The 14,790-nt window shown below is 39.4% G+C and overlaps 1 protein-coding gene across 3 annotated transcripts in view; it reads left to right on the top strand.

Annotated features, from left to right (window-relative positions):
- Positions 1-14,790, top strand: part of dpp6b (dipeptidyl-peptidase 6b) — a 195,958-nt gene that overhangs the window by 158,013 nt on the left and 23,155 nt on the right. For all 3 annotated transcript variants that reach the window (XM_052133474.1, XM_052133473.1, XM_052133475.1), the window contains 6 exons: positions 772-870; positions 7,466-7,578; positions 7,775-7,849; positions 8,188-8,240; positions 9,091-9,172; positions 14,486-14,606. In XM_052133474.1, coding sequence (XP_051989434.1) covers positions 772-870; positions 7,466-7,578; positions 7,775-7,849; positions 8,188-8,240; positions 9,091-9,172; positions 14,486-14,606 — 543 coding nt within the window. The remainder of the gene's footprint in view (positions 1-771; positions 871-7,465; positions 7,579-7,774; positions 7,850-8,187; positions 8,241-9,090; positions 9,173-14,485; positions 14,607-14,790) is intronic.

The following is a 14,790-nucleotide window of genomic DNA, read 5'->3' as shown; positions in this document are numbered from 1 at the left end:
GCGGAGGAAGGAAACGAAAGAAAAAAAACTGGGGGAAAAAAGGTGTGGGGTTGGCGGTGCTTTGCTCAATAGATTGTGCAATCCTATCCACATTGCTATCCAAAAGTGGCTCTAAGGTTGCTGAGTGCTTCAAAAACCATTGACCTCAGAAATAGCAAGAAGATCGCAGAGGCGAGCACCGTGTCACAGTCAGTGAGCCTAATGTGGACAATGTTAAAGGTCGATGGTTTGTCTCAAGTATACATAGGTTGTTCTGGGATTCTGGAACATATTCTGCTTGGTGCATGTGCCAAAAAATTGCCATCTAAAATTTCAAGGCCCTGTAAAGGCTGGTCCCACCTACAGGCCTGGATATACTTCAAGAATTAACGTGTGTGATATCATTGAACTAAATCTGGCCAAAAATAAGGTGTTTTTGAGTTTGTTTCAGTGGTTCGAAACAGCTGGCCAAAGCAAAATCTCATGACAACTTTGCTGAAAAACACCTTCATACTGCCATTGGTCCAAGTCATGGGTGGGTGTGACCCAGTGTTCCCCCTACTTTGAGCAGCTAATTTTGTTTACGTTCTTCAGTCAGTTAAGATCAGTCAACATGAACACACCAGGGTGCAGAGTTTCCAAGCTGGTGCAAACAAATCTACATTTACATGTTTCAAGACCATGTAATGCTATGTTTTTTTTAATCATTCAACACAAAAAGAATTAAAAAAATATTATAATATTCTTAAATGCCCATGCTCTTGTAATATTATGGAAGTCTTCTTTTTACAGATGAGGATGACAGTCTGGCCTTCAAGAAGAAAGTCACTATTGAGGATCTCTTCAATGGAAAGCTCCAGGCCCATGACCCTGAGGCAACATGGCTTAGCGGTGAGTGGCATTTGAGTGTTACTTGCAAATTTTTACAGCTAGAGCTGTGAGTGAATTCAGTGCCATGTTTCATTACAATAAAGAGAGAAATTGCATCAGGATCTGCATCTAATGTCTCATTCTGATAATCTGTAATCTCTAATATGGACAGGTGCAGAGATATATTCCTTTCTGTCATTACACATACTGTTCTTCCTTTATTCAGTCTTGAGTTCTTTCAAGCTGATGCAGAAGTTCTGGGTTTTCATCATCCTCTTAAAGAAATTACTTTGGATTTTATTTAGTTATATTGACTGTAAAACGTATATCACATTTTAGAAAGAGATATGTATTACTTTTCTTTTCAGCAAAAAGTATATAGATGTAATGAGCTTTCCACACCCTGCTGAAAACCACAACTAAACGCAAATTGAATGTAATAGCTGGTTTTATGTAGTTTATATCTGGTCCAAGTGTGTCTAGAGGTTTGTTTAGCTGGACTATCAGCTGAATTTAAATGTGCTTTATATATAGAATTTACTTATTTACGTGCATCTTAATAATATTAAAGAGAATTACAAGTGTACTTTTTAAAATGTATTTGTCACCCTACATTTTAGGGTGTAAAATAGTTGTAAATGGAATAAAAATTTAAAACATACACTTTCGTGTGTGTGTGTGATAAGTGTCACCCCTCCCCCACCCCTGTTTAACGCTTAAAATATCAGCTTACCTTAACTATAACTTATTTATAATTCACCCACTTAATGGGTAACTGACATGGTCAAATGCTCAGAGGTGTCTTACTGAGATATTTTTAATGACTTTGTTTTGTCTCTTGAAATTTTATGAGCACAGAGGCAAATCAGTACATCCACAGCGGGAAGGAAGGATCTTGTGTATTTATGAATGAAATACTCTTGTTTTAAAAACTCCTCACTCTGCTTTGTGTTGTTATGACATCCCCTGAACACTTTTAAATACTCATGATAACATTTGACAACTCTATAACTTGTAATTCCACTTCGCTAGCTAGATACACTTTGACATAAACACCATTTCAAGATGGCTGCGTGCTAGTTGCTCTGGCGCATAAGTTGAATAGCTGAATACTTAAAAAAAAAATTGACGGTTAATCCCGGCTCTGAGAATATATTAAATTCACGAGGTCATTTGAAAGGGCATAAAACACTCACAATGTGTCATTACGGAGCACAGCAGAGTAGGCACATTAATGTAGAACAGTGATTAAAACTGACTGGAACTACCTGTGTGTTAAAGGATTTTATGCACGCATTCCAGCCAGAATCGAGTAATCAAACAGACTATGGTATAAGGTAATGATAATTCACCTTATCAAAAAAAATAATATTATAGGCTAAAGCTCTTTATTTCCATAATTTTCACTGTGTAAGAAAGATAAAGTTGTATTAGGCCATAATACTAAACTCAGAATATTAAAGCGAAACATTTCTTAAGGACAATAGAAATATATTTTGAACTTTAGTCTTTGTGACTACTGCCTAACTTGCTTTTTTTGCTGCCACTGTATATAGCTGTCAAAAGCACAACATAGGCTATATAACTTCTTAAGTGCATATAGATGTTTCCACAAGGATGACTCGATGGTTAGACTAATGAACCATTAGAGCAAAGGTTGGCACAACCTCACTAACTGACCAAATCTCCCAAAAGATTCAGTTTGTTCCCCAAACATAATAAAGAATTTTCGTATTGTAATACATTATTAGCACATCTGCAAACCTCTGGCCCATTAGATCACATTAGCATGTCACCTGGTTCTCAACAACATTTGCACGTTTTTGTGTGTGTATTATTCCAAATATGCTTTCAATGTCTAGTTTTATATTAGCATGTTCCATTTTAATGCAATATTGTAGATTCTCCTGTTAATATTCACACTCCATTGTTTATATATATAAACATGCTGTTACATGCTGTAATTGTGTCTATTTTATACACTTTACACAACAGTAAGCAGCATACTTAAAATAGGTCCATTATTTTTTAAAGTGGTAGTTCAGATGCTGTGAAATTTATGTGACTAATGTTGCAATATGGGTATTTTGTCCTTTTGTTTTATGAATATACATCAGTCTTTGAGCTCTACAGTTGACCCAAGATCCAATTAGGGTTACTGTCACTGAAACTACAGTATTTTAAATAATAATAGCAAGTTTACCAATGTGCCTTGCAAGTATAAAACTCCAAACTAAAACCTCATCAGATAATACTACAACTATCTGTCTATCTGTCTGTCTCTTTAAAATTTTACTTTTAGGCCTGCAGAAGTGTGTAACATTATAGATAGTCTTTATTCCATTTTTTCCAAGTCTAATACAATTGTAATTGGGTGAAATAAACATTATAAATACCACAACTTGTACTGGGGACTTAAATAGCAAATTGTAAGAATGACCCAACAACTGTTCCACACTGCCACAAAAGGACACTGTGACGTGGAGGAGGGTGTAGCCGGGCCGTGATGGAGCACAGCCGGTGCTGAATCAGCTGATCAGTGGGAGAGCGAGATAAGGGGCAGCCAGAGACACCAGTTAGAGTGAGAGAGAGATGCACACGGCTGCATTGCATGTGCGTCCGTGTCCTTATATTTTATGTTGTTTTAAGTTCATTTATATCATTGAAGTATATGTTTATTGTTCAGCCAGTTCCTGCCTCCTCCTTGCCCATCCTTGAACTGTTAGAGTGTTGCCGAAGCCTGGGAGGGAGGAGGGATGCGCTGTCACAGAGTCCTTGCCGCTGCCATCCGCCAGGGGAGCTGCCGGGGACGGATGGGTCGCTGTCGACCACCGAGGTCCGGAGGAACCGTGGACATCTGCCAAGAAGGGGAGGAGCGGTTCTGTTTGCCAGGGGCCGGAGGACTCGCTGCGGTCCGCCAGGGGAGGCGTGAGCTGCCGTCCACCAGAAGGCTGGGGAGCGGTTCAGGACCGGGCGACAGCGCATCTCGGAGCTGGCAAGCAGTGTGTCTCCGCTTGCCCTTTCTCTCTCCCCACGCCTCCCCTCATCTCGCCCCCAGGTTCGTAGGAGGCGGGGTGGGCCACTATCTGACAGAACAGCCAGAAAGTTAGCGTCCCCCCAGGAGTTAGTTAGACTGGTGGCGCCACAGCCTGGATCGGTCGGGGGAGCAGTGTGACGAAGCATTATGAGCCCGGCCGGTGCCGAATCAGCTGATCAGCAGGAGAGCAAGATAAGGGGAAGCTTATGATTCTCCTTATATCGCTTAAGTTCATTTATATCATTAAAGTTTATGTTTACTGTTCAGCTGGTTCTTGCCTCCTCCTTGCCAATCCTTGAACTGTTACAGGCACAAAGAGTAAAGCCATGGTCATAACACTAATAAAAACAAATATACTTCCAAGAAAAAGCAGTAATGCTGCTGTCATAAATGTTTTGCACATAAGCTCCATAGTTAGTCCTCTGAGATCCTACCTGGTATATTTTATTATTTATTTATTTATTTGGACTAAGGTTGTATATAATATATCTTTATTGATGCCTTATTGTAGCTAAAGTTTCTTCTGAATTTTGCTGTCCCTAAAGTTTCAATAGCTTTTTGGTAAGGGTGGAGAGCAAGTGGTACTTTGTCCTTGGTGGTATAAAGGGTTGTTGAAGAGCAGCCATGGTGCCTTGTAAACAGTGCAAAAGATACAAATCATCTGCATCTTGATGAACCTCTTTTTTTATTCTGCTCCTGAAAATGCGTTTGTTGATTTAAGGCTGTGTTTACCTCAGAGAAACCATTATTCTCTCTTTGACATGCTCCACAACTCATCATGGAGCCTTTTAAAAGTGATCACTCGTCTGTATTATTTATCAAGGCGGGAAGCTATCGGAAGCTATCTGCATTCAGCCCTGTAGCAGATTTGTTTACCAGGGTAGTATAACATTTACAACCTGAATAAATGAAGAGCACGGTTGCATACAGTTTGAAAAGGATATGCACATTTGTATGTATACAGTAAAGCAATGTGTTACGTTAACAGAAAATTAACATTTGCTTGTCCATTTCTACACATTTCTTACATGTAAAGTCATATAGTGAACAGAAAATTTACACAAAATGGCATCCATGCAAAAAAAAGGAAAAACCTGCAGTAGTTCTGTAAAAAACAATAAATTGTACCTCCTCACAGTAACACTACAAGTTCCCATCTTGGTGGACATCTGGTTGCTCTTGTTGGTCTGGCCTTATATTTAGCAGATATCACAAACATTCCATGCCATAGATATTTACTGTATGGAATATACATGAATGCCTGACAGATTTTGATAATTGAATGGATCATTTATCATGTGATGGCTCACACGATGAAAGAATGTTTAGAAGTTGTGAAGAGGATGACAATTTCAGTTTTGATCAGCAAGCCATGTGCATTTAGTTATTGTGCAAATTGTAGACTTTTGAATTTAAGAGATTTGAATTTAATATTTTGAAAAAAATATTTCGAGAATTGAGCCAAAGCGATTGAGAAAAACTGTAATAACACACAACGTATTGTATTGTTCTTGTACACACTGAATACATTATTCAAACATTCACAGTGTAGGCTGGAAAAAGTAAATGAAACCCTAGGATAATTACATCAACAAAAGCTAATTAGAGTCAGGAGTTGGCAAACCTGGCATCCAGTTAATGAAACAAGATTGTTCAGCTTCAACAGTTCTTCTTTAATTTTGAGTTGGACATTCATAACTTGCTCATCAGTATGAGATTACCTGTATACCGGAAGCGCAAACGTTTGTATCACACTGTAAAAAGAGCCGGCTCGAGACTTGTTTGATTTGGAGTCAAATACACTGGTAGAACTGTTGTAGAGTCAGTAGAGGAAAGTACTGCTGCAGAGATGCACTGCTGGAAACACTGTCAGTGTATTTGAGGAAAGTGTTCCAGACACCTCGGTAGAAAATTGCATGCTGGAGAACCGTTAACAGAATCGAAAGTCATGAAGATCATACTATTCCGGTACTTTTTAAAGAATGGAACCACTTCTGAACAAGAACTGGTTCTCGGTTCCCAAACCAAGTCACTATTCACTGTCACTTCATCTTTTTTTCCATGTAAAAATGGATTGGGCTGGACTGGGAAGAGAAATCGGCCCAGGATTTTACAAGGCCAATGACCCAACTTTTGAGCGGGGGTTCGCTGCCATTTTATGCATATTGCGGTGCCGTTTTGTGGTCCATTCTGCACAACGTGTTGGCTCTTTTTTGCTTATCGTGGCCCATTCTGCACGTTTCGCGGCCGACCTACCGGTGCGCTCATTCTCCCGATGGCCAATCCGCCCCTGGTCGGACCCAAAGTCAGTCTTTATATATATATATGAACTAATGAAACCGTTTTGTAAAGTGTTACCAAATTTCCATTTTTGTGTAAATCATCTCTTTGAGAGTACAAGTCAATTCTCACCATTTGCACTAAAAACAGCTGTTTAATATTGACAAAATGCATTGAAAATGTTAACAGATAAATTCCAGAGAGAAACTTGATGCTAAATAACTTATGTTGTATATTCAAAACAGATATGCTTATTAAAGATAGATAATGTTTTCATTGTGTGTAAATTATTAATGCTATAGTATAGATATTATTATAATGTATTAAATACTTATTAAAATTGACTGATTGACATTGTAGAGAAAATACCTCAAATACATACATTAGATGGAGCTCTAGAAAGATGAGAGATGTAACTGGTCTTCATTATTATGCATAAGTCTGTTTTAAGCATTTCTCTTCACTCTACAGATTTTATTATTACAAGAAGCATTATTGCAATTTCTGCCTTTCTTGCTGTATTAGGAGGAAGCGAGCTCGTTGCACGAGTGCGATGAAAACAGCTTTTTTGATTATAAACACGAGCAATAGTTTATTGCATCACTCGCTTATAGAGATGTGGCACAACACCATTCGCATGTACATTTAACAGGTTTATACCCATTTATATACGTAAAATCTAAATTTCAGTAAATATGCACTTCGCCACTGCTCACACTCACATGCTGCTGAATGCTGCACCACGAGTGAGAGCGAGAGGGAGAGAGGGCGACGCAATAGAGGGAATTCACTGTATTTTGAAAGTGAAACATGCGGAAATGATTAAAATTGTGCTCAATCCTCACAATCCTGCTCTATTGAGATAACATTCATTATTGAGATTTTAATCAGGCTTCTTATCCAGTCAGGCAAGTAAAATTGTCTTTAACTTGCCCGTTCAAAATTTCACTTGCCCCGGACAAGCGGACAAGTGTTAATGTCGAGGCCTGATGGTATCTATGCTTTCCAACATAAACATTGCTGCACGCCTGAAGTTTGGCAAAGACAGACACTCCACAACGCTACTACTACTTGTAGTCTGTCTGTCTGTATGTACTGAATGTATTGCATGTTCATTTATTTAACTTATTGTTAAGTAGCTGTGTAATACGCAGGATAATGTCGTCTGGTCATAATTGCAACATAAATGTATTTGGGGTGATATAAGACCCCTCCATTTCCCTGGATTTATATTGCGATATCAATAGGACATTAAATATGTAAGGGATAATAATTTTCTTCTCTTCTTCCCCTTTACAGACACTGAACTGCTGTACCGTAATCGTGAGGGTGATGTTGTCAAACTCAACGTGCTGACCAACACCACAGAGGTTCTGGTGAACCACAAGATGTTCGAGAGTTTCCAAAACCAGGTACTTACTGTTTTATAAATAATAGTGCAGCATGTGACTATGAAGATCCAAAAAGATAGGAAAAAAGGATATTTTTCAAGATAGGAAACAGGATCTGCTTTAAATGTTTGATCTTGATATAGTAACATTGGATCCAAAGATTAATTATTATTTAATGCTTGAAATTTGTTTTTGATGTTCTTTTGTTTGGTTTCAGGGATTCTACAAACCCACCAAATACCAAGTGTCTCCTGATCTAAAATATGTGCTGTTGGCCTACAATATTGTTCCGGTAAATTCTTCAGGTTCTGTTTTATAATGGACAGATGTCCCTGTTACAGTTTGTTGTGTTCACTAAGGCAATCATCTTTATTGCCATTGCTTATATGGGTCAGGGATTTGAATAAACCCCTAACCTTAAGTATTAAACTTTGTCGCATAACTCAAATGCTACTTCCATGAATGATACCTCAAATCATGTGTTATTGAAGAGAGCTGGGGCTGTTATATTTCTAAGAGATTGGACAAATAATTTTTAGCTGGTAAAAATTGTTTTGGACAGTATTGTTTTGTGTCATATCTCTTTGTAAAAGATTACTTTTCTGTTTGTCTGTTTTCTTTGCATTTTAGCTTTATCAATTTTCCTTCATGGCCTATTACATCATCTGCAGCCTTGAAACTCCGTAAGTCCTTTTGTTATGATTGAACTCTCTCTATATTCTCACCCTTAATTGGTTTTATTCTGATCCTGATCACTCGCTGAGTTGTTCAGAGTGCAGATTGGATGGAGCCACTCTGGAGAACTGAATTGTGTTGTAAGAAATTACAACTTTGGGGCCTGGATAGCTCTGCAAGTAAAGACGCTGACTACCACACCTAGTGTCGCAAGTTCAAATCCAGGGCGTGTTGAATGACTCCAGTCGGGTCTCCTAAGCAACCAAACCAAATTGGCCCGGTTGCTAGGGATAGTAGAGTCAAATGGTTTAACCTTGTGGTCGCTGAAATGTGGTTCGCTCTCGGTGGGGCGTGTGGTGAGTTGTGCATGGATACCGCAGAGAATATTGTGAAGCCTCCACATACACTACGTCTCCGCGGTAACACGCTCAACAAGTCACGTGATAAGATGCATGGATTGAAGGTCTCAGACGTGGAGGCAACTGAGATTCGTCCTCCTCCACCTGGATTGAGGCAAATCACTACGCCACCACAAGGACTTAGAGTGCATTGGGAATTGGGCATGCCAAATTAGGGAGAAAATGGGAGAACATTTTAAATTAAAATAGAAAATGACATGATTTCCACAGCACAGGCCTTGTCTGTGCAAACATAATTTGTCTTCAGTTAGAGCATTTGTCCTCTCTGTTCTAAATTATTCTTTACTCTTGACCATGTGAGAGAATTTTGATTTTGTTCCATGAAATACATTAACACTGACAACTGCGTTAATTAGACATCAAACAGGTCAAATGCTCACACACAGTTCTACTGTTCTTGTTATGAGGTCCTGTTCATGTTATACTCTGATTTTCACAGGGAGAAAGTGGAACTGACACCTAATGAAGTACAGAACACTGCACTGCAGTATGCTGGATGGGGCCCCAAAGAACAACAACTGGTAAAACATTTACAATCATCAACATACTCAAATATACAATTGAACTAACAATAAGTATTAAATTAATAAACCCTACAATAAGTAATATAATATAAAACACAATATTTAAGGGATAATGTACAGTCAGCCAGTCATTACAACAGAATAAACCCCAACAGGGTGATCAGGACCCCAAAATGAAACAGATGGGTCTTGTATCACCCTGAAGTAGTTTATTTTATGATAATGACTTATCCCAATTATTACATTATTACAAAATAAAACATCTAGATTGCTGTTGTAACCTCCGTTCCCCAATGGAGGGAACGAGATGTTGTGTCGAATGAAGCGAAACTAAGGGACTTTATTGAAGGCCTTGGTTACCTCTGAACTTGAGAATAGGCCAATGAGAATTTGGCCGACATTGCATGTCCCTCCCCTGGACATACGGATATAAAAGGAGGGAATCGTGCATCTGTTCATTCAGGTTTTGCACCGAGGAGCCAAGAATAAGGTTTGGCCGTTACAGTGGTTCGGTTCAGCGTTGTGGCCGGGCGGGACACAACATCTCGTTCCCTCCATCAGGGAACGGAGGTTACAAAAGTAACCTAGACATTTCCCGTCTGTCGCTCACTCGACCTTGTGCTGAATGAAGCGACACTAAGTGTCCCTATTCAATCACGCCACGCACTGAACCGTGTACGGGAGCTGCTGACACAGGTGCGGGCAGGCATTTGCGTGCTAAACCAACAGGCTGCGTCAGACTGCACGTACCCTTCCCCAACGCCCCATAAAAACATCATAAACTATTTAGGCTTCTGGCATCCTGAAGGGTGGAAAAAGCAACATGCCCAGCATTGGAGCAGGCCGCGCCAGCCACACCGTTTCTCTCTCTATGTTTCTTGCATAGAGTTAAATGGCTGGGGCCATTTTAACGCTATAACACACATCGGAATCGTTCCTTTCCAACTCCTATTCTTTCAGGGGGAAAAGACCCCGCGGAGACCACCTGCCCAGGTTGGGGGAGGTCAATTGTGGTAAAATACGTCACATGGGTTTTCAGGCCACATGTGGAAATTGCATGGTGGTAGATCCTACCTGCTGCGAGGGAGGAGTTGCTACAAACACGGTGACCGGGGGCCATCGGGGACTGCCCAAGGGAGACGCGGATCCGCCAGTAGGGGGATCGTACCATGGAAAATACACACGGGGGATTAATCCATGAAGGCCCATCCTGTGGAGCACCTATTCCAGTACAGAGTAATTAGTACCCATAGTGGGTCTGGTTGGGGAATTCCTCCACTGAATTCGCGGACCAGAGGGCTAGGGAGGAAGGACATCCAGGAAGCATGAGTTTAGAGGACTCTCCTAGGTGAAAAGAAGGCACGTGATCACCTCAGATGAGGGGAAAGGCACTATGTGCAAGTGGAACACCTGGTCAGACGTTCCGTATTCCTGAGTTCTACGTGCTCGGACCTGAGAGAACATGGGACGAGACCGACTCAACCCTGAGATTGTAAAATCTCGTAAATGTATTGGGTGTTTCCCAGCCCGCTGCTCTGCAGATGTCTGCTAGGGAGGTGTTGTTGGCCAGTGCCCACGAGTATGCCACACTTCTCGTCGAGTGTGCTCAAACACGTAATTGGGGGCGGGCATGGCCTGGATGTGATAGGCCAAAGTGATGGCATGAACGGCCCAGTGGGATAGCCTCACCAGCGTTACCTTTCCACTGTCCACCAAAGCAGACAAAGAGCTGCTCAGAACATCAAAAGCTCTGCGTGCTGTCCACATAGGTACGCAAAACATGCACCGGACACAGCAACAAAAAGACTGGGTCTACCTCCTCCCGGGGGGAGGAGCCTCCACTCTCCGCTGAGCGTGCCCTGTCGCAACAGCACATCCGCTGTGGTGTTGAGGTTGCCTGGGATATGTCACTGCTGGCTCCAAAGGAGGAGATGGCAGCCGAGTTGCGACATGTGACGAGAGCACACGCCGCCTTGACGATTTATGTACGCTATCGTGGTGGTGCTGTCTGAGCGAATCAAGACATGCTTGCCCCGAAGCAGTGGGAGAAACCTCTGCAGGGCAAGGATTACAGCCAGCAACTCTAGGCAGTTGATGTGCCAACCCAGCCGGGGCCCCGTCCAGGGTTTGGAAAGTGAAAGCCACGCGCCCAAGCTCCGTGCGAGGGGCACTAGGGGGACGATCGTTTTTGATGAAGCAGAGTACTAAAGATATGAAACTTGCACAGTGCAGAAAATTTGTTGCCAGGGACAACAGTCAAATATACAGTTTAGTGGTCAATATGCAAAAAATATTTGATTTAAGAATGCCGCAACTGACCAACAAGAAATGAGTACATATGTACAAGTACTGTGCAAAAGTTGTAAGTAGCTGTAAAACATGTTACTATAGTAGTGATATGATTTTTTTTTATTATTATGTCATGAATAATTTTATTTATCAATTAATTTGAATAAACATACAAAAACAATATTTATTTGACCACCCTATGCCTTTAAAACAGCACCAATTCTCAGGTACATTTGCACAGTTTTTCAAGGCTGTTGACAGATAGGATGCTCCAAACTTCTTGGAGAATTCACCACAGTTCTTCTATGTATTAAGTATGTCTCAATTGCTTCTGTCTCTTTATATAATCCCAGACTCTTTGTCCTATTTCTATTCTATTTTATTTGCAAAAGGAATGTTTGGCAATCTAAAATGTATATTTCATATTGACACACTAAAGCATAATATTTGAAATAACCATCTTAACCATTGTGTCAATAAAAAAAAGTTACTCAGAGGTCCTTAGAGGACAAAAATGTCAGCATCAAAAAACTGCCATAAAAATATTATATATTAAAATTATTTTCCACTTTCACTGATTTAGATTTTTTAACCAACATCAGTCTTGTTCATAACTAACAAATATTCATTACGTTTCAAGATTTTAACCCTTTAAATGACAGTTTGTTTACATAATGTCACTGTTGTTTTTACACACACATACAAACACACACACACAGGTCTTAATGCACACATACACAACACACTCTGACATCCATACCAACACACCAACCCAATTTTAGCTGCATAATGTATTCAATTGGTCTGCAGTGCTCTAAATATTGGTGCCCCACGCAGACTGCGTAGTATGCTTGTAGGGAGCGGTGGTACTGACCACTTATATTTTCTTTGTAAAATGTTAAATATGTACAAATACACTCCTATCATAGAGGCAAACAGAAATATTACAGTGTTGTTTATTAGTTGCATACTTGTTTGAGTAAAATAATCTTCTGGGTTTTAGTCAACTAGAAAAATGAAGTGCCTCAATGTTTGCTTTCTGTTTATACTTAAACAAACATGCATACCAGCTAACACAAACCTCCTAAAAACATAGTAATTGTATTGCATTATCATAGTCTTACACAGTTTGTATATATACATATATATATATATATATATATATATATATATATATATATATATACAATATATATTTAGTTTGTTTTTGGGTGTTATAAACAAAGCACACGTGTGAGTGACTTATGGAGCATCAGGTGTGTAATTTTGTTTGCACCACACGTTGCCCCACGCCCAGTGCTTCCCTGACGTCTGCAGCAATTAGTTTTCCATGAATGAGCAATCAGCAGTGGCCAGCGCAGCCAGAACCTACAATGAAGGTCACGTCCCAGACTCCTCCAGGGAAAGAGAGTGAGACAGATAAAAATGACATGATGGATAAGCAAAGATAGAGATGCAGAGGAGGAGATGCTGTACATCACAGGTGTGATGGAGAGGAACTCGTACACAGCAGGACAGAGGCTGAAAGAACCAATGAGATTCGAATTATGATGGGTTCCAAAACTTACCCTCCATTCCAAACAGCATAAATCAGCCTACGGAGGGCACTTTGAAGAGAGAACAATCATGACAATCATGTTATAGAGTTTTTCCAAACCAAGGCATTCAAAGAGATTTTGAAAACAAAAAATATACATTTTCTGATGCATCGCAATATTCACTTAAATCCCAAGATCTCGAGTAAATAAATTGTAAATGCAATCAAATTTCACTTTAAGCAATTGCTACTCATCATTGAGCAGTAGGCCTAAAGTGGTGAAGAAATTCAGCACAGAGATCCTAAAAAGTAAATACTTGTAAATACTGTAGTACCAATTATTCATGTAAACAAAAAACATGAATCAAAATTTTTATATGCAATATAATATATGCAATTCAAAGATACCCTATTTTTCGATGGAATACATGGATTGTAATTTTTCTTATTTCTTATATATATATGTACTGTGTATATATATGCAAGCCAAATGGACATCATATGTGAAATAATATTTTTGTGAAAGTGAGCTTGTGATTCGTAATCGAATGGAATCTGAAAATCTGTATCAAAACCCAGCCCTAAGATTTGACTAATTTAACATGTTTGAATTTTACTGACACCTAGCAGTGTGGATGTAGCATAATGTTGCCAACTGTCCCCTATTTATCGGAATGTCCCGTATTTTGGCTGAAATAATGAGTCCTGTATTTTACTGTCAAGCTGGACATTCTATGATGCCTACATAGGGTGCTCATTAGATGTAACAATTTTGTTTAAATGGTTATTTATGTTCAAAAAAAATTTTTTATATGTTTGTTTTGATGTCCTTGAAAAAGTCACAATTGTATAATTACAAACATATTATTTACCTGTCTTGGGTCAAAAATGACCCAAAAACAGTAAGAAGGTTGACATGTACACAGTCATTATCCATGTCGGTTAAATCGATAATTTAAATGAGCCAAATGCACAACGGCCAATGTTGCATTCATAACACCTAGGATTTATAATGGTAACAGAGGTATGTGATAATTGCAACAATAAAAAGTCTCTATTATGTGCAAAAATACTGTATTTATTCATGATTTGTTATATAAATACATAAGCTGGACAAGCATGTCTCTAAATTTGGCAGAGCATGATTTAGCAGCTGCATAAATCCCACCAGATCCCACACCACCTCTTCCACAGCTGTCAATCACTTTACTGACAATCTGACGTCAACCCTGATTACTGTAGCATCACATCATTCCACACCACATGTTTATTGTGTAATAACCTTTTTATATAAGCAGTAAGGCACTTTAGGGCCATGCCATGTTTTGAATAAGTCCCAGAAAACCCTTCATATGTTACAACTTTTGCTTTGTCTAGTAACACATAAATTATGTAATATAGACATTGTAAAATGTAGAGTTACTGATACTTTGTAAGTTTTAATATGGTCTTTTATTGACTCATTCTTCTATCTTCCCTGACAGATTTTCATCTTTGAGAATAACATCTACTACAAAGCGAATGTGAACAGTCCATCAATACGCCTGGTTTCTACGGGCAGTCAGGGGGTCATATTTAATGGACTGGCTGACTGGCTTTATGAAGGTAAAGTCCCATAAGCATGAATAATAAAAGAGGAGTGTGTGTATGTAATAAAAGAGCTGCTGTGATTGTGAATGTCTTATGTGTTTACTCTGGGAGAAGGAAGTTTTTATTTGTACATATTGAATTTGTGCATGTCTGACCCACCGCTCAGGCTCAGCCACTGTTCTTCTGGAGTAGTATGAAT

This window comes from Xyrauchen texanus, chromosome 9 (assembly GCF_025860055.1).
Source record: "Xyrauchen texanus isolate HMW12.3.18 chromosome 9, RBS_HiC_50CHRs, whole genome shotgun sequence".
Classification (NCBI taxonomy): domain Eukaryota; kingdom Metazoa; phylum Chordata; class Actinopteri; order Cypriniformes; family Catostomidae; genus Xyrauchen; species Xyrauchen texanus.
The sequence above is the reverse complement of the archived record's forward strand: the minus strand, read 5'-3'. Positions and strand labels throughout refer to the sequence as shown.